At 41.1% G+C, this 21,716-nt stretch overlaps 1 protein-coding gene across 2 annotated transcripts in view; it reads right to left on the reverse strand.

The window, feature by feature from the left end:
- The window catches only part of SLC26A9 (solute carrier family 26 member 9), a 659,312-nt gene that overhangs the window by 106,431 nt on the left and 531,165 nt on the right, over window positions 1-21,716 (reverse strand). For both annotated transcript variants that reach the window (XM_073615875.1, XM_073615876.1), the window contains exon 17: window positions 14,842-15,129. In XM_073615875.1, coding sequence (XP_073471976.1) covers window positions 14,842-15,129 — 288 coding nt within the window. The remainder of the gene's footprint in view (window positions 1-14,841; window positions 15,130-21,716) is intronic.

Consider the following 21,716-nt stretch of genomic DNA (forward strand, 5'->3'; position numbering starts at 1 on the left):
GTCCACGTTGGAACCAATGAGAGTATACATGGAAGGTGGAGGCTCCTCAAGAATCAATTTAAAGAACTAGGCTGCAAGTTGAAGGGAAGGACCTCCAAGATGATATTCTCTGAAATATTGCCTGTGCCATGCGCAACACAGGAAAGGCAGGGGGTGATTAGAGAGCTGAATGCATGGCTAAAGACCTGGTGTAGAGAGGAGGGATTTGGTTTTTAGAGCACTGGGCTGACTTTTCATTGGGGTGCAACCTATATGCTAAAGATGGTTTGCACTTGAATGGAAGGGAGTCTGCTGTGCTGGGGGAAAAGGGTTTATGGGAAGGCTGGAGGAGTATTTAAACTAGGATTGAGGGGGGAGGGTGAACTAGAATTACATCAGGCAGACAGGTCAGACATTAATGGCGGGTGGAACGGGGATAGATGGGGGGAGGGTTATGGTGGGAGGGTTATGGCAGGTGACAAGAAAGTTCCCATGTTGCAAACAGCCATTGGAAACTATAGTGCCATTTGTACTACTAAAAATGGTATGGAAAAACACCAGAGCAAAATGTAATAATGCATTAAAGTGTTTGTTCACCAATGCCAGAAGTCTGCCAAGCAAAATAAGTGAGTTGGAAGCTCTGGTGCATGAGGAGAGCTATGATGTAATCAGTATTGCTGAAACTTGGCTTCAATCCTCACATGACTGGGCTATTAATATTCCTGGCTATGCACTCTTTCGGAGAGACAGGGTAATAAGGAGGAGTGGTGGGGTCTGTCTCTATGTTAGGAGTGATCTCAAAGCAAGTGTGAAAGAGGACCTGGTTGATGGAGAATGTGATGAGTCTGAAGCATTATGGGTGGAACTGCATATAGATGTGCGTAGTTCAAAGTTAATCATTGGAGTTTGTTATAGACCACCCAACGAGGAGGTAGAGACTCAGCTCCTTGCACAGATGGAAAGGGCTGCAAGGGCTGGGACGGTGATAATAATGGGGGATTTTAACTACCCAGAAATTGACTGGAGTAATGGTACTGCTGGGACAGTTAAAGGGCAAACATTTATAAACCTATTACAAGACAATTTTATGGTCCAGTTTATTGCGGCCCCAACTAGGAATGAAGCTCTGTTGGACCAGGTAATCTCAAACCATGCAGAGCTTATCACTAATGTTCAGATAAAGGAACACCTGGGTAGCAGAGATCATAACATGATTTCATTTGATGTTAGCTGTAAACAAGAAATACATACTGGAAAGATAAAAACACTTAACTTCAAGAGAGCAAATTTTCCAAGGATGAGGGCTGCTCTCCAGGATTTAGACTGGGAGGGAATATTGGCAACGATAGACACAGAACAGAAATGGGAATTCTTCAAAAAGACTGTTTGGAACCTCACTGCAAAGTATATTCCCACGGGCAATAAGTTTAAAAGGCTAAAAATAAAACCTATGTGGCTCGTGGTCAAAATTAAAAAAAAGCTATAAACAATAAGAAAAGAGCTTTTAAAAAATATAAAAATGAAGGAACACTAGTGTTGTTTAAATGTTACAAAGAATTTAACAGAATATGTAAAAAGGAAATCAAGGTTGCAAAAGATAGTTGGACAAACCCCCAAAAATTCTTCAAATATATTAATAGCAAAAAGGTCAGGTCTGAGCATGTAGGCACTTTAAAAAATAATCTAGAGTGGGTGACTGGGGACAAAGAGAAGGCTAATTTATTAAATACTTTCTTCAGCTCTGTGTATACAAAAGAGCATGGTGGAGTTTTTGTCCATAATGGGGGTGGTATTGACACAGCCCCAAATGATCCACAATGGCTCAAAAGTGATATGGTCCAGAAATATTTAGACAGAATAAAGGTGGATAAAGCACCTGGACCTGATGCCATCCACCCACGGATCCTAAAAGAATTGAGCTCTGTAATTTCAAAGCCATTGTATTTAATTTTTAGGGACTCATTAATGACGGGAATAGTACCACTGGATTGGCGCAAGGCGAACGTGGTGCCTATATTTAAAAAGGGATCAAAATCTTTACCAAAGACAGAACTGATGACATTAAGGAAACAAACTTTAGAGCTACTACAATATAGGGCCAAAGCAGCACTACAAAAGGTGTCGTAAACTTTCCTACGAATCAGGAAATAAATGTGGGAAATTGCTTGCCAATGCGGTACGAAACCTAAGACTTAACACATATATACCTCAGATAATAGACCAATCAGGACAGAAGAAGAATACGCCGACACAGATCGCGGGGGAATTTAGAGACTATTACACCTCTCTCTATAACCTTTCTGTTAGACCGCCCAATGACACAAAAATAAAGGAATACCTCTCTGCATCTCAGATTCCCCAATTGACACCAGAGAACAGAGAAGAACTAGAAGAGCCCATCACTCTAGAAGAAATACAGCAGGCAGTGAAAGGCATGAAATCAGGCAAAGCCCCGGGCCCAGATAGACTCACATTGCAGTATTATCAAACCCTACAACCTATTCTAGGCCCTTATATGGTAAGGCTATTTAATGGCCTAAACAATGGAGTCTCCTTTCCTAGAGATACGCTGAGGGCACACATTTCTATAATACTAAAAGAAGGCAAAGACCCTACTGCTTGTGGCAGCTATAGGCCCATCTCCCTTCTAAATGTGGATCTTAAAGTATTCACAAAAGTGTTAGCCAATAGATTCATACCGGATCTAATTCATGTTGACCAAGTAGGATTTATCCCTACAAGAGAGGCAAGGGATAACACTACAAAAGTACTAAATCTTATTCACGTAGCTACCCAACAGAAGTCCCCATGCGTTTTTCTCAGTACAGACGCTGAGAAAGTGTTTGACCGTGTCAATTGGGGCTTCATGTCAGCAGTCCTCAAACAGATAGGCTTAGGGAATAGAATGATACAGTGGATCTCGAGTATATACACTATACCTACAGCTCAGGTCAAGGCAAATGGGATTCTGTCAGATCCCTTTAGAATAGCTAATGGTACTAGACAGGGCTGTCCACTATCGCCATTGCTATTCGCCCTTTCCCTTGAACCTTTGTGCACAGTTCGTTCGAACCCAGATATAATGGGGGTAACGGTGAAGGATACCCAATACAAAATTTCTGCATATGCAGATGACCTTATGTTCTCCCTATCCAACCCACTGATCTCCATACCAAATCTCCTCAAAGAGTTCAACAGATATGGTGCCCTGTCTAATTTAAAAATAAACTTTGATGGGGGCGTGGCCTGACGCAGCATGGAGTAGGACGCTTGTCTGGAGAGCTCCGTCCATTACTCCTGAATCCGATTAATCCTGGACTCTCTGTGCTGCCAAACCGGCTGGGACACATCCCTGAGCCTCTGACATTACCCTGGGCACCTTCCTGTACAGATTGGATGCACGGCGGTCCAAACGGAGCGGCGATCTCCCGCACGGGGGCCGAATTTAGGCAAGACCGCGGCTTCGGCCTACACCTGGAGGCCGCGGCCATCTTGGTACTCCGATCCTCCGGTCCTGACTCGAGTTACCGGCCTAATTAAGGTACCCAGCTTCTGGACAATCCTCTCGGGGAGGGGGACTATACAGATATCAATCACTTGGCCAGTGGGGACCCCGAGAAAGCCGTAGATTGCACCCGGTCCGGCTTGCGGCCTAGGAGTGTATGAGGTGAACGGCGGCCATCTTAGCACACCTGTATCTCCTACCTGTGTTCATAAGATACAGTCCCGGAGTCTCCCCTATATCCTGTGAGACATAACTGCAGATTACAACCAGCTATAGAGGTGGGAAGGAATTGCATACACCCCCTCTGAAAAACAACTTACAGTATATCCTTAAATCCTGTGAGCTGCTAGACCTGGGACAGTACCTGTCTTTAATTAACCAGCAAGTCAGGCGTATACAAACAAGTTTAGAGGCTCTCTGGTTCCACTTAGAAACTCTGCAAAATGTCACCATCTAAGGCACAAAAAGCAGCGGCAGCAAAACTAGACCAGTACCGCCGACTTGAAAAAGAAGACATGGAGGAGGAGGGAACAACTGAAAAAATTGGAACGGGAGAACGAACTGCGAGTGATACTGACAAACTCCTTGAAGCAATCACCTTATGCAGAACATCTCTCACAGCACAAATCGAAGAGGTCAAGATGGATATTTCCCTTATCAGACAGGATTTTCAAAAGCTCAGGGAAAGAGTGAAAGAAACTGAGACCAGACTGGGCGAGGTGGAGGACGCTATCCCACCCTTACAAACATCCACAGACCGCGTGCAAAGGCAAATACAGCAACTCCTTTTAAAGCAAGATGATATGGAGAATAGGCTGAGAAGATGTAATATACGCCTGATAGGCCGATCGGAGGGTAAGGACACTTCCACTTTTCTGGAACAACTACTTATCAACACTTATGGAAGAGAAGTCTTTTCCCCTATGTTTGCGGTAGAGCGGGCACATCGCATGCCAGCAAGACCCCCTCCACAAGGTGCTCCTCCCCGCACGTTTATTGCTAAACTCCTTAACTATAAAGGACCGGGACACTGCTTTGAGAATGGCAAGAGAGAAGGGCAATATCCCAGTTGGGAATGTTAAGGTGGCCATATTTCCAGATTTCTCGGCAGAGGTACAACGTCGCCGTCAGAGTTTTACGGAAGCCAAACGCAGGCTAAGAGGTCTACAATACAAGTACTCCATGCTTTTCCCAGCCCGTCTTAGGGTGGAGCGTGAAGGACGTGCGGTTTTCTTCGAGGACCCAGAGGAGGTAATATCTTGGCTGGAGCAACGAGTCAACCCTCAACAAGCTGATTGATTTAGTCCTATCGAAATTGTGTCTGAGACCGGAAGATGTCCACAGCCAGCACAAGTTTAAAGCACAAATCCTGATGACCAACAGCACAAGAGTCACATCACCCTCCGGGGCTCCGGAGTGAGACAGAGTCCTACAGTCAACATGCATAGTGCAGCGAGACTTTACCCCACACAGTTCTGGGAAGCAGCACCATGTTCATTGGAACTTTATCCGGAACTCAATAGTTGCAGCTAAAAGGAATCAAGAAAAGCGAGAGACCGCACTGCATGTTTTACATGTGATATGGGTGATATTTTTTATTTTATTGAGTGTCCGGAGATTGACCCAATTGTTTTACATTTTATTGCCTATTAAAAAGTTAGAATGCTTCCCAAATAACGACCAGTTCAGGGATTATGCCCACACAAGTTGGGGTCAGTGTAGGGCAGGGAGGGGGGAGGGGGTTCAAATGTTTTTGGGTCGGTTAAACTTTAAAGTGCATACTTATAATAGAAAACGGGTAACGTTATATGTGCTAGATCTATGGGACAGTACATATGTACCATATCACGGGTATTTGAGTCAGATATATCTGCAAGTTAAGACTTTGTTTGTCTTATACAAAATATGCAAATTGTTTTATATTAATGCTATATTAATGGTTAAAAAGTCTAGCCTATGGCATCCTTAAAATTTCTAACATGGAATGTGAGGGGCCTGCGCGAGAAATTTAAGCGCGCGGCAGTCTTCACATTCCTGAAAAAGCAACATGCGGATATAATAGCACTAGTGGAAACACATGTCGAGGGAAGTGTTCAGATGGCGCTCCGCAGGCCATGGGTTGGTTGGGCATACCACTCTACCTACACTTCACACTCTGGGGGAGTCTCTGTATTAATAGCTAAATCAGTACATTTTGAACTATGCGAGCTAATTACCGACCCAAATGGCCGCTATGTATTTATTCATGCCAAAGTATATGAAGAGCCCATGCTTATAATGGCTTTTTATATACCACCTCCATTTAATGAATCCATGGTCAAGGAAGGTATATCATATATGACCCGTCATCCAAACATAGCAGCGGTCTGGCTAGGAGATTTTAATGCTACTATGAACCCGGCTCTAGACAGACTACAGTTGACATCAACTGCTCCTGATGCTTCCACCGAGACTAAATTCAATAAGCTTGTCTCCACCTTCCATCTGATAGATACATGGAGATATAAATTCCCACTGGTTAAGTCATATTCATGCTTCTCGTCATCTCGGGTTTCTATGTCCCGTATAGACTTTATACTCATTTCCCATAGATTGACTCCAAGATTATCAGAGGTAAAGTTTTGTCCTAGAGTACTCTCGGATCATAGTCCATATTGGATTACATTAAGTATTCCAGTGGCAAAACCACCACGAGCATGGCGCCTGAATCCATTCTGGCTATCTCTTCTACCAGAAGATGACGAGCTCATAGACAAATGGAAATTGTATTTTACTGAAAATGACGAGTCAGCATCACCACCCGCAGTCTGGGACTCATTTAAAATTTTTGCTAGACATACATTGATAACGGCAATTAATAAAATCAAGATGGACTCCTCTGGTGCCCTCGGTAAGGCGCTGGAGGACTTGTCCTCTGCAGAAAGAGAGTATGCCAACACCCCGACAGCAGTAACTGTAGACCAACTTAAACTACAGACTAGAATGGTTAACCAGCTACAGTACCAGAAAGCCAAACAAAAAATGTTTTTTACTAAGCAGAAAATGTTTGAACATGGGGAAAAGGCAGGCAAATTACTTGCTTACCTGGTCCATAGCGAGGATAGGCCCCCAGTGGTTATCACACTGCATGGCCCCGGAGGACAAAAAGTCACAGACCCACCTACAGTAACCTCAATGTTTAAGGACTTCTTCACAGACTTGTACACAACGACAGCCCCCACTGAGACCCATCATATGTCTCTTTTTCTTGAACAAGTGTCCTTCCCACAACTAACAGAAGAACAAGTGGAACTGTTGGAGGCACCACTGACGTTAGATGAAATATCAACTGCCATGGCTAGCTTCGCTAGATCCAAATCCCCTGGTTCAGAGGGACTTCCAATAGAGTTCTACTCCCATTTCAGCGAAATACTAACCCCTAAACTATTAAAATTGTATAATTATTTATTTGAAACTGGGACCCTACCTCCATCTATGACAGAGGCTACAATAGTCCTCATCCCTAAACCCGGTAAGGATCCGGGGCTCCCGGAATCCTATCGGCCGATATCACTTCTACAGGTGGACGTCAAAATACTTGCCAAAGTTCTATCGATTAGGCTCAATCAGGTAATATTAACATTAATACATGCAGACCAGGCTGGTTTTATGCCTGGACGCAATACCTCGTTTAATCTCAGGAAACTTTACATTAACTTACAAGCTACACACGAGGAAGTTGGTACACGGGTTGTTGTGACCCTGGACACAGCAAAAGCCTTCGACTCGATAGAGTGGAGGTATCTCTGGAGATGCTTAGAGGGCTATGGATTTGGTCCAAAATGTATTAAATGGGTCCAACTTTTATACCGGGCACCCAAGGCCAAAGTGGTGGCCAACGGATGGTCGTCTCAGTTATTTGACCTCAGTAGAGGCACGAGACAGGGCTGCCCCCTATCCCCACTACTATATGCCTTGGCAGCAGAACCACTGGCCATGTCCATCCGAGCAAATCCAGAGATCAGGGGACTTAGGATGGGCTCTCTGACCGAAAAGATTAGCATGTATGCAGATGACACGCTACTATACCTGGCAGACTCGGGCCCATCATTGTGCACTGCACTCCACACGATAGAACAATTTGGAATATTTTCAGGTCTAAAAATTAATTGGGACAAATCCCAGATTCTGCCAATTGATAGCTTTCCACCCTCAGAATCCCAAAACAGGCTCCCACTGCAGAGAGTAGATGTTATTAAATACTTGGGAATCTATATAACCAGATCCCTTACAGACTATATACCTCTGAATATAACCCCTCTTATTTCCCTAGTTAAAAATAAAATTCGGGTTTGGTCCAAATTACCACTAGGAGTCTGGGGACGAATAAATTTAATTAAAATGGTTCTACTACCCAAAATACTTTATGTTCTATGGCACACCCCCATTTATTTACCCCTAAAACATTTTAAATCTCTAGAGTCCCTTTTAAAGACATTTGTGTGGGGTAACAATAGGCACAAATTGGCATGGCAAGTCCTCAAAAATCCGACCGATCTAGGTGGCACTGCTCTACCCGATTTTAATCTGTACTACATTGCAGCACAGCTATCACAGCTTTTTCACCTAGACAAAACCGACAGTGAGAGATTTCTTACGCTCATATGTCCCAAATGGGCGCAGTACACCAAAGACCCGATATATGCAAAAGCGGCAGACATGGGAGGAATGGAAATAGAAGACAAAAGACACACCATACTATTCCACTACAGGAAAATATGGAACTTAGCGACCTCTAGACTTGACATCTCACAGCTCAACGACTTTACGCCATTATGGCATAACAAAAACCTTCAGGAGTTTAATAAAATACAGGACACATCTATATGGTCCACACGAGGAATATTGTATCTACATCATATACTAAAAGATGGACAACTTAAAACCTTTGACTTACTCAAAGAAGAATTCACAATACAGGACCAGATGTTCTATAGATTCTTACAAATCCGTCACGCAACGCAATCACAATTCCCAGACTCCTGTCCTAGTCCTACACCTAATGTACTCATTGCCATAATTAAGGGCACAGACTCTCAAAAATTGATTTCTGCATTTTATAACTTGCTCTTAACCCCTGTAGCTGCTAAAATAGCATATGGCCTTAAACCACGATGGGAGAGGGAGGTGGGACCGGTGGAGGACGTGGAGTGGGGGGAAGCATTGGAAGCCTGTACAACTGTATCCCCTAAACTCTCAGATCGTTTGACGCAGCTCTACATTCTCCATAGAGCATACCTTACACCCCTCAGAGTGGCGAGATACAAGCGCACAAAAAACACCATATGTCAGATGTGTGGAAGAGAGACAGGTACCTTTTTTCATCTTATATGGGCATGCCCTAAGATAAAAGGCTTTTGGGAACAAATTGTAGCATTTTTACATGACATGATGGGCTCACCTCTAGCCCTAGACCCCAAACAGTGTCTCTGGGGTATAGTCCCAGATACAACCGATAAATACACTAAAACCTTTTTACACGAAACACTCTTTGCAGCAAGAAAGGTTATAGCCAAAAAGTGGATGAGACAAGAGGCCCCCAGGATAGTGGAATGGAAGGTGGAGATAAATAATACCCTACCATACAAGAAATGTATATATATTAATAGAGGTTGTCCAGCAAAGTACAACAAGATCTGGGATAGATGGCTCCAGGAATCTTCTACCTGTGTCTAGTATAATTATATGACCATAAAGAGATAAAATAGATATAAGTATGGATGGACAGAATTAACAACCAAATATGTACACCCTGAATGACAAGATAAGCTAAATATGCTTGAATTTAATGGTACATGTTTTTTTTATTTCAATGATAATAATTGCAATACTGTTATAATGTAAACATGATATTGTAACCGTTTACTGTTTTTCTTTCTTTCTGTATGCACTAAATATTCAATAAAACCTTGTTTGATAAAAAAAAATAAATAAATAAATAAACTTTGATAAATCGACCGCGATGGGAATAAATATCCCTACGGGCAGAATGAACTCATTGAAGTCACAATTTAAATTCAAATGGTTCACAGACTCTCTTAAATATCTAGGTACTCAGATCCCAAATGACTTAAAACGAACCTTTGACCTCAACTTTACACCCTTACTGACTGAGATCCGTTTACTACTACAAGAATGGCGAAAGGGACTCCACTCATGGTTCGGCAGGTGTAACCTGCTTAAAATGTCGATACTCCCGAAATTCCTGTATCTATTCCAGGCCCTCCCAATTAAAATTCCACCTAAATATTTTGAACACACATATTCACTATTTACCCAATTTATTTGGGCGCACTCTAAACCTAGGCTACGTAGAAGCTACTTAACACTACCTAAAAACTTTGGAGGAATTGCCCTCCCAGACCTGAAAAAGTACTACACAGCGGTCCATTTGGGACGAATAATAGACTGGAACCGTCATTATAAAAACAAACTGTGGACACAATTAGAACAGGCACAGGCCAGAATCACACTAAAAGGAGCGATCTGGTGTTATGATCAGATCTCCCCACAGTTAAAGTCTCACCCGGTCATCGGTGCCACCCTCCGGATTGGAGCGTCCATGACCTCCGCAAACCTCTTATCCACTAACGACTCCCCTCTTTATCCCATACTTGAACCCTGCTTTTACACCTGGCCTGGAGAGGGAGGGATATAGGACATTGACTTTATCAGGAAAAGACAGAGCAACACATTTTCTAATAGATAATACCTGGCCGTCATTACAATCCCTTACAGATGCTAGAGGACAATTCAAACTACCATTTTGGGAAGCGTTAAAACTACATCACTTCCTACACTCAATTCCCAATCCAACGCGCTTTAATCGGGACTTGACGACCTTTGAAGATTACTGCAGGGATGAGGGAGTTCTACCTCAGGTCTTATCTAAAATGTATATCTTGCTTAATACCCCGGTGGAAATACCAGACTTGACACATATAAAAAAATGGGAAACAGACTTACAATGTCAGTTTACAGATACTCAAAAACAAACGATAATTAGATTTTCTCTGAAATCATCCATATGCACAAAGACTCAGGAACTTAATTACAAAATATTGACCAGATGGTACTATACCCCCGTCAGACTCCACAAGACATTCCCTAGTACCTCGGAGGAATGCTGGAGGTGCCATTCTGCCAAGGGAACACTCCTCCACATTTTTTGGTCTTGCCCTCTGTTGCAGCATTTTTGGACAACAGTCCGAATGATCTCTCAGAAATTTACGGACTACCCGATGGATGACAATCCAGCTTTCATATTGCTGCATGTCTCCTCTATTCCGCCAAAGAAATATAAAAAATCAATAATACGACACTTACTAAACGCAGCTAAATCATGCATCCCACTATTGTGGAAAAAAACTTCACCCCCAACGGTGGGAATGTGGCTGCGCAGAGTGGAGGAGATCAGGAGATTGGAGGACCTAGTCCTCACGGCACAGAATAAGCAGGAGCAACATCTCAACACCTGGATGCACTGGAATATATTTATATATTCAGATGAAGGGCAGGCTATGCTAACGACTTGATCATATACTAATAAGAACAATATTCATGCTGAGGAACCTGGAGACACTAACTCCACAGACCACCAACACACTACCCCCCCCCCCCACCTCTCTTCCCCTCTTGTACTCTCCTCTATGACTGTTTTTCCCTCTCTCTGTCTCTCCTTTTTCTCTCTTTTCTCTTCGTCAGTTCTTTTTTATTATTTTTTTTTGTGGGAATTCTGGTGACCCTGGGCTGAAGTCATTGCGTATCTACGCACTGGGTATGACGGAATGGATCGCGGGATTCTACCAGACATAAAAGTATACAGAAGTAATGCTCAGAATTGGTTATAGTATGCTCAATTAAAGTTATCACATGTTTATACTTCTCTGTGAATGTGAATCACTGTTGTGAGACACTGTAACATGTCTTATATTTTGACCTTCTGTTTAAGAAAATAATAAACTTTATATTTGAAAAAAAAAATCTTTACCAAGTAACTATAGCCCTGTTAGCTTAACTTCTATAGTCGGGAAGATACTGGAGCGTTTAATAAAAGACCAGATTGACGAGTTCTTGTAGGAAAAAAAAAAATTTAAGCAACAGACAGCATGGATTCATGAAAGACAGAAGATGTCAGACAAACCTGATTTCTTTTTATGAAGAGGTAAGTAAAACCTTGGACAGAGGGGCGGCTGTGGATGTGGTATACTTGGATTTTGCAAAAGCGTTCGATAAAGTTCCGCACACAAGGCTCATGTGTAAGGTAAAGTCTACAGGCTTGGAAATATCAGTTTGTAAATGGATAGAAAACTGGCTAAAAGACAGAATTCAGAGGCAGTGGTTAATGATTCTTACTCTGAATGGTCTAAGGTTATCAGTGGTGTATCCCAAGGTTCAGTGTTGGGACTCTTACTTTTTAATATCTTTAAAAATTATATTGGATCTGGGATCAAAAGTAACATTTCTGTCTTTGCAGATGACACCAAGCTATGCAGTGGAATAACGTCCTTACAGGATGTCTCCAATTTACAAGCCGACCTCAATGCACTGTCTAATTGGGCGACTATGTGGCAGATGAGGTTTAATGTTGAGAAATGTAAAGTTATGCACTTGGGAGCTAAGAATATGCATGAACCATACATACTAGGGGGAGTACAACTGGGGGAATCCATAGTGGAGAAGGATCTGGGGGTTTTGGTAGATCATAAGCTCAATAATAACATGCAATGCCAAGCTGCGGTTTCCAAAGCAAGCAAAGTCCTTTCTTGTATTAAGAGAGGTATGGACTCCAGAGAGAGAGATATCATTTTTTCCCCTGTTCAAATCATTAGTAAGACCTCATCTGGAATATGCAGTTCAGTTTTGGGCACCAGTTCTCAAAAAGGATATCAGGGAACTGGAGAAAGTGCAGAGAAGGGCAACCAAACCGATAAGAGGCATGGAGGAGCTCAGCTATGAGGAAAGAGTAGAGGAACTGAATTTATTCACTCTTGAGAAGAGGAGAATAAGGGGGGATATGATCAATATGTTCAAATATATAAGGGGTCAATATAGTGAACTTGGTGTGGAGTTATTTTCTTTACGGTCAACACAAAGGACACGGGGGCACTCCTTACGTCTCGAGGAAAAGAGATTTCATCTCCAAATAGGAAAAGGTTTCTTCACAGTAAGAGCTGTGAAAATGTGGAATAGACTCCCGCCAGAGGTGGTTCTGGCCAGCTCAGTAGATTGCTTTAAGAAAGGCCTGGATACTTTCCTAAATGTACATAATGTAACTGGGTACTAACATTTATAGGTAAAGTTGATCCAAGGAAAATCCGATTACCTCTTGGGGGATCAGGAAAGAATTTTTTCCCCTGCTGTAGCAAATTGGAGCATGCTCTGCTGTGGTTTTTTGCCTTCCTCTGGATCAACTGTGGGTATAGAACTGGGTATATTGGTCTGTACGATATTTTTTATTTATTTATTTATTTTTTTAATGGTTGAACTGGATGGACTTGTGTTTTTTTTCAACCTGACTAACTATGTAACTATGTAACATTATAACTTGTTTTGAACAAGAAGGGGATTACAATCAGATAGTTCACAAGCTGAAAGGAAATTTAGAAATCAAAGCGCTAGGGAACATTAGCTACTGTCTGGAAATCCAAATAGAGAGAGAAGAAGAAGATGAAAATGATCTTCTCAATCAATCTCATAAAATCTCCGAAATCTTGGAACAATTCCATATGCAAGATGCAAAGGAAATGAAAACTCCTAGAGAACCAAGCTAAAGAGCAATGAAGCAGAAAACTTGCTACCAAACAATGACATGTATCACAGAGCAATTGGTAAGCTGCTATATGTTGCCACTGTGACAAGACCACACATAGCCGCAGCAGTGGGCATAATATGCAGGAAAGTTTCAGCACCCTGTCAGCGTGACTGGAACGCAGTAAGAAGAGTGATACAATACCTCAAAGAAACAATTTAGATGAAGTTACGGTTACCAGCAACATCCAATCCAAAACTGGTCAGATATATGAGGGCTGATTGGGCCGGGAACTGCACAGACCGCAAATCCACAAGTGGATTCATCTTCAAGTATGGGGAAGGAACCATAAGTTGGTATAGTCAAAAGCAAACAACTGTCGCTCTATCTTCAACTGAAGCAGAGTACATTGCAGCAACACATGCATGTCAACAAGTGATATGGATTTGTCAACTTTTTGTGGACATTGGGATAGACATGTCAAAACCAATTCCCATTTTTGAAGACAACCAGGGATGTATAACGCTTATGCAATCAGAAAGGGTCAATCCTAGGACCAAACATATCGGTGTCAAGTATCACCTACTGAGGGACAATCAAGAGCAAGCTGTTATTGACATTCAATACTGCCCATCAGAGGAGATGACTGCCGATGCACTCACCAAGCCTTTGTTAAAGGAACGTCATAGTTGTATCCAGAAGAAGCTGAATGTAATTTGACATACTGTGACTGTGTATATGCATTATAATTGTCTATCCAGCAATTGGGACTGCAGTGTTATAGTGTGCATTCTATGGTAATGTAACCAAAGGAAGTACCTTCCTTATTGTGTTATATGCACTAGTTTGTTGTTCTTTTTCTGTTCCATGATGAAAAGACATGTTCTGATATTCCTCCATTAAAGTAAAGCTATCCTCTGTATACAACACGCTTCCAGCGCATGATTTCCATACTCAGACAACACTACTGAGCTACAAAACCCCAGCTTGCCACACAACCTAAAAGTTGCATGTCTTTTCTATGTTTTTGCTAAGTCAGTCAGGTCAGACATGATCCATGTACACTATATCCATTCACATTGCTGGAACATGGTAAATATTAAGGGATATGATTTGGTTGTCTACATATGATTAAATGCACCAAGGTACCATCATAAGCTTTAGTAAAATCAGGTGCATAAACTTGTTCTATCACAGTCACTGTGCAGTAGCAGAAGCTGTAGTAAGCATGGCTTTTTTGTAAAGTCAGTAGCTACAAATACTGAAGTCAGGTGTTTACTAGTGCCTGGAGTCCAGCGCTGTCTTCCCACCATCGGTTCTTCTTACTGCTGCGGGTCCACAGCACCTCCATCTTGAGTACGGGAGCTGGCTGTGGATGTCACAGACAGCTCCCCACTACACAAGTTTAGTTACGGGCTTGAGGGAGGGAGCGTACCAGCAAGACTTCGCTTTTTGAGTGAAGTGCTTCTTTAAATTCAGCTGATTGCATGCAAATATACATGTTAAAACATTTTTTTTAAAAAGAGAAAATGCATCAGATAAGAGTAAAAAATAGTAATTGTATTACCTTTCCTAATGCTTTAATCCCCATTAGGTCAACAAAACACACAGCGCTCATGTCAATAATGATTGTATGGAAGTTGACAATCGGAGGAGCCGTCAAGATAGGATCTTCTGTTTTAGCTGGAGCTGACATGCCATTTGGAATAGGAGTTGTGATTTGAGAACTCACAGTTAGGGTGTTAGATGCTATGTAACTGATTGCACTGTTTGTCCCATTCACTGTGCTATTGTTGTTGGAGTCAGTGGAAGGGGCTCCATCAAAATCTTCCTGGAGTTCTTGAAGTGACAAAGTCTGCAATATGGACACATGGTAAAAATTAGAAATGAAAGATTAGGATGCTTATGGTACAATACATGAAAAGATAATGTTATATGCCGATGATATGTTACTGCTTCTTGGAGACAAGGGCCCCTCATTGAGAGCGGTGATGGCAATCATTTCTGAGTTTGGAAAATACTCCGGTCTGACTATTAATTGGACCAAGTCAGCTCTCCTACAGCTGGACCATTCCCTCAACCCTCAACGCTTTTCCTTTTGCCCAGCACCAGTTGTGAGGCAGTTTCGATACCTAAGGATTATGATTTCATCTGAGATAGCGGATTACTGCCGTTTAAATGTTTTCCCACTGCTCTCAAGGTATAGGTATAAGGTGAAGCTGTGGACCAGGTTATGGCTTTCAGTAGCAGGCAGAGCAAATTTGATGATGATATTAATGTCCCAAATACTTGATTTTCATCAACAGGTGGTCATCCCACTAAAAATTTTCAGATTGGTCAACTACATTTTTTGCTCACTACTATGGAAAAATGGTTCAGGCAGGGTTACACTTGAACAGTTGTAACGATCTAAAGATATTGGGGGTCTGGTCTTCCCAAATCCCTGGCTATACTACCTAGCGTCTTAGTTGCAACACAATAGTGGGCAGTCTAAATACAGTGCCCGCTGAGAAGGGTGTAGCTACGCTTGCCGTGACATTGCACTTTGTATGGGCCCGAACACTCCCAGAAGGATTGGAGGCACACCTCTTCCTGAAACCTAACAAACTATATTCCACCTTAATGCATAAGATATGGACTAAGGCGAAACAATTACAACATGTGTCGGGTTATACTAAATATAGCCCCATATGGAATAACCATGCTTACCCAGAATTGGTCAAATTACAATGCGCTGCTCAATGGTGAACATTGGGTATCACACACCTCTGACAGATTTTTTTAAAATAGTAAGATGCTCTCCTTTGCCCAGCTACAATCCCGATATGGCCTATAATCTCATATGCAATTCTACCTCAAAGAAGTAGAGATCTACCTTAACATGGGAGAGGTAAAAAAATCACTGGGCACAGTGTTGCCTCCTCACACCGGGTTTAAATCTCTAAGTGTCGTACTACTACCGAGGCTCAATCCTGTCCATTGCACAACAATCATGGATTTAAATCAGGTGGTGAGGAGGCAACCTGTCAAACACACTAGGATAACTTTTCAGAGGGGCAGCAGTGGCTGCTGCATTTGTGGATGAGGCCTTACTTGAATTCGGCAGGGCACCCTTAGGGTTCATTTACACGTAAAGTAGGGGGTGGTAAAATCCTGCGGTTGAGTCGCGGTCTTAACGCCCACAATCCATACCTCCTTTAGCTGCTGAGGCAGCAGCCAAAGGTGTACACATGCCACAGCAGGAATTAAGCCCTCTGTTGCTTTTGGTGGGGGTTACCGCCTGCAGTCGTGAGCCAGTCAAGTAAATGGGACGACTCTGAAAGTGTCTCAGAACTGCATGCATCTGTGGGGTCCAAGGGGTTGAAGCAGGTCATGAGAAAGCACCTCTGGTTTGCTGTACTCACAAGGTTGCAGGGCACTTGCAGAGTGGCTTCATTCACTTGAATAGGTCATGCATTGCAGGTGCTACACCCACCAACCATGACAGAGTGTATAACTCCTGCTGTGGCTGTGACATGTGTACACCCCTGGCCACTGCAGCTAAAGGGGCTGCGATTGGGGTGGGGGGTGATAAAAATTATGGGGTTTTACCATCCCCCAAACTGCAAATTTAAATGAACCCTTACTGTTTTGAGCCTCATATAAGTGATAGAATATCACAGTTTATGAATGCATTTGGGTCTTTTGAGAATGATTGACTTGCTTATGTATATCATCATATATTCTAGATATGGATAAAGTGAAATATATATGTATAGATTTTTAAATATATTTATGTAAAGATTTGTTTAAAGCTTCATATGCACTTCTTAGGATAGCTTCAAAAGCAGTTCTATGTAGAATTCTCCTGTGGTATCAATAGTCTCACCTCCCCCATCTCATGAAAAGAAAAGTTTCGTATTTCTTTAGAGGCTATAATAGTTTCAAGTTTTAGTTAAAGAACATAATTTCTTTATATTACAATATTTCTTGATTAGGATTATTATTAAGAATATTCTATATACTGATATATGTAGTATTTGATTCAAGGATTTTAGCTGTAAAAAAGGAACTTATATTGTATATGTTGAACTTTACAAAGTACATATGCCATCCCCATGGAATGTTTTGATTAGACACAGTTTTGTATTTCACATCCTGTGTTGGAATGAGTGACACCCACGAGGAAATTACTCACTCAAAGTTCCCGGTTTTTCTGTAGGACTATAAGGCAAATACAAACCTTTAAGCCAGCCTTTATGGAAAAGGGTGGGGGTTAATTGTAGGAGCCTACGATGGTGACGTCATCACGTTCTCGGATGGGCTTGAATACAGGAAGTGAATCGCGGTACACGGAGACGCCGCCGCTCCGCTTGATATCTCTCATGCTGCATACCTTCTGCAATATTGTAAGTGTGATTCTTACGTTTTATTAATAAATCCCTTTTATCATACAATATTGCTCTATGGAAGTGTTCTGTTTTGTATTTCCGGTAATGATGGATTGTTAGAGCTACCGGCCCTGCATTGTATCCCTGGTTTTGGGAGACCATAATCCCTATGCTGGGCGAGACTTCCGTAATAGCAGTCATCGCCGTCCGGTAAGCAGATTCTACTCTCACATTTCTTGGTGGATCATCTATTGGCACTTTCGTCACATCTTTTTCTGGATGGGTGTTTTTTGTTTATTTACCTGTGGATTTGTCAAAAACTTTTGGACTTCTCGTTTTCAGTAACTCTTTTTCAATAATTTTTTGCACATGCACTTGTGATCTATGTTTTATTGATTGATTTGTAATTGTTTGTTCACTGATTGATGGTATGTCACTTGGTGGGATCTTTTTATAACATACATAATTTTAGCGCTGCACTTTGCTGGATTATAGATTGGATTATTGATTTAAGTAATTCTACTATATGGAAAGATTCATCTAGGCGCAAATCTATGTTAATAGATTCTTCCATGTACAGTAATGTTGGAAGTATTTGTACAGCAGTCGCTGACATGTCTTCAGATTTTAATTGGCCACACACAGGAACCAATCTCGAATTGGAACAATCGGTAAGAGCACATAAAAGTCTTTGGAGTCAGAACAAAAATGGATACAGGTTTGTTTAAAGATATTGATATAGAAATTGAGGGACAAGACCCAATCCAGCCCCAAATTCAAAATAAGTTGCCACAAGAATCAATAGGTCCCGTTTCTGACATTGTAAAATCATTTTTACAACAAGGAATATTAAAGAAGGCACAATCAGTGGTAAATAATTGTATTTGGTCTATCAAGAATGCTGATGATTTGTATTCTTTATCAGTTGATTTAGGATCACTGAATAAATGCATTACAAATAACAAACCTATTGTTCCTAATTTAAATTTAATGTCACAAATGGATGCCAAGGCGAAAGTATTTTCAGTACTGGAAATTTTCAATACTAATAGTCATTTTTCGGTACCATTAATGAACAGCTGTCATTATAAACTTGCTTTCAGCTTTAATACAGAAACATATGCCTTCACTAGAATAATTCCAGAAATGGAAATTAGTGACGTAATAGTGCACGAGTGCTTGGAGAAAGTTTTATCAAATTTTTCTAGACCAAAATGTATTTTCCAGCATGGGGACAAAATCTTGCTGTCTACACAAAATACAGAGGAACATGTCACTCTGTTACAAACAGCAGGACTGAAATTGAACACAGTCAGTTCAGTTAATGAAAAATAAAGTTAATTTTCTTCATATGCAAATTAGTCATGGACAGAGAAAGTTATCACAGGAAAAAGTTAGAACCGATTCTGCTATTCCAGTTCCAACATCTTACAAGGCATTATATCAATTTTTGAGTGAGGTAAATTCTTGCAAAGAGTTTTTACAGGAATATGATGATAAAGTTAAACCATTATTTGATTTCCTGAAACAAAAAGACATTGTGTTTGATCAATGGTCTCAAACCCGTACATATGTTTTTGAAATGTTGAAAAAAAGATTAGCAGAATGCTGTTTCATTGCATACAATCGAAATTGGAATATCTATGCCTGTTTTATTGTCTACTAAGGTATCTGAGAATTCCATCTCAGTAATTTTGTCTCAGGTAAAAGATGGTGAACCGGAAAAAGTAGTTTTTTTCTCCAGAGGTTTGACAAATATGGAAAAGACTTTTGACACAAATATGAAGCAATTGTTAAGTGTTTATTTTGCAGTCAAAGTAACAGAAAAGATTGTGAGATCTAGTAGGATCATATTACGGACACCTGATCTGTCATTAAAAATTCTTGTAAAGAGAATTCAGTCAGGAGAATTATATGACAAATATTGCCCATTTTTAAAAACTTTACAATCTAAACCCATACAGGTAGATGTGATAACAGAACATTCTCAGTTAAATGTATTCAGAAAGCCCGTAAATGGGATTGTTAGAACAAGTGCTGAGAGATGCTTTGAGACCGGATTTGCCAATAATATTTAGAATTGTTCAACAGGTCTTTCTAGGTGTTACCCAAAGAATGGCTATGCTATTCAGCAAAAATTCGTCAGAAAATGCTGTATTGAAAAATGCTAGAAGTACAGTACAGCACGCATTACTCTGAAATATTAAGAGGAGAAGTGAATGAATATATTTTGCTTCAGTCTTCATGGGTTGATTTAGAACCTTAATTTGGTTTGTGAAAACAGGGTTTGATATCATGACAAAAAAAAAAGAGAAATTGCGTCCTGTCTTTTAAATACACAGAATAATAAATTAAGAGTATAGGTCAGTTTAAGAAAAATGCAGCAATGTAAGATAATTAGAAGTGTTATTAAAATATGTTTTGTATATCATAATAAAATATTTGAATTTCGGTATGTAAAATGAATAAGTAAATGAAGGTATATTTTGCATTTATTTAAATTCTCAATAATGATACTGCATTCTTTTTTAGGATCTGACTTGTAAGTCACCAAAAGAAAGAAATTTAATATTTCTAGACCTTCCAGATGGAAACAAAATCTTGAAGTTTAAGAATATCAGTTCTGGGAGAAGAATTGACAGAAGAGATTAATTCCTTATAATTATTGTTGTCATTTTAATGTTCAATAAAGTTTTTCCAACCTTACAGAGTGCAGGAAGAAGAAGAAAAAACTCTCGAGAACCTCTGATAAAAGAGGAAATTCTAAAAACAATGGACTTTTGATTTTTTGACGACTGATGATATAATTTTATTCATCAGATATTGCAGTTTTTATATATCATTTTTATGTGACAGGACATGTTTATCATATCAAGATGAGATATTTTTTACACATCATTTTTACAATCATATACAGTGGGGACGGAAAGTATTCAGAACCCCTTACATTTTTCACTCTGTTATATTGCAGCTATTTGCTAAAATCATTTAAGTTCATTTTTTTCCTCATTAATGTACACACAGCACCCCATATTGACAGAAAAACACAGAATTGTTGACATTTTTGCAGATTTATTAAAAAAGAAAAACTGAAATATCACATGGTCCTAAGTATTCAGACCCTTTGCTCAGTATTTAGTAGAAGCACCCTTTTGATCTAATACAGCCATGCGTCTTTTTGGGAAAGATGCAACAAGTTTTTCACACCTGGATTTGGGGATCCTTTGCCATTCCTCCTTGCAGATCCTCTCCAGTTCTGTCAGGTTGGATGGTAAACGTTGGTCGACAGCCATTTTTAGGTCTCTCCAGAGATGCTTAAAGGGGTTGTAAAGGTAATTTTTTTTTTTTTTTAAATAACAAACATATCATACTTACCTTCACTGTGCAGCTCGTTCTGCACAGAGTGGCCCCGAACCTGGTCTTCTGGGGTCCCTCGGCGGCTGTTTCAGCTCCTCCCCGCAAGCATTTACCACCTTAATGCGAGCTCCCTCGCATGGTGGTGAGTGCTTGCGGGCGCGCTCCCGTGATACAGCCGGCGGCTATAGCCGCTCGCTGTATCACTCGGCCCCGCCCCCCGGCGCGCCGCGTCATCGGATGTGATTGACAGCAGCGCGAGCCAATGGCTGCGCTGCTTTCAATCCATCCACTGCAGCCAATCAGCGACCAGGCTGAGCTGCAATGAGGGCGAGCAGCGAAGATTCGAGGCGTCAGGTAAGTAAAACGGGGGGGCTGGGGGCGGCGGTACTGTCAAAAGTTTTTTCACCTTAATGCATAGAATGCATTAAGGTGAAAAAATTTTTATCTTTACAACCCCTTTAATTGAGTTTAAGTAAGGGCTCTGGCTGGGCCATTCAAGAACAGTCACGGAGTTGTTGTGAAGCCACTCCTTCCTTATTTTAGCTGTGTGCTTAGGGTCATTGTCTTGTTGGAAGGAAAACCTTCGGCCCAGTCTGAGGTCCTGAGCTCTCTGGAGAAGGTTTTCATCCAGGATATCCATGTATTTGGCCGCATTTATCTTTCCCTCGTCCTGTCCCTGCAGCTGGAAAACACCCCCACAGCATGATGCTGCCAC

Source organism: Aquarana catesbeiana, linkage group LG02, assembly GCF_042186555.1.
Source record: "Aquarana catesbeiana isolate 2022-GZ linkage group LG02, ASM4218655v1, whole genome shotgun sequence".
Classification (NCBI taxonomy): Eukaryota; Metazoa; Chordata; class Amphibia; order Anura; family Ranidae; genus Aquarana; species Aquarana catesbeiana.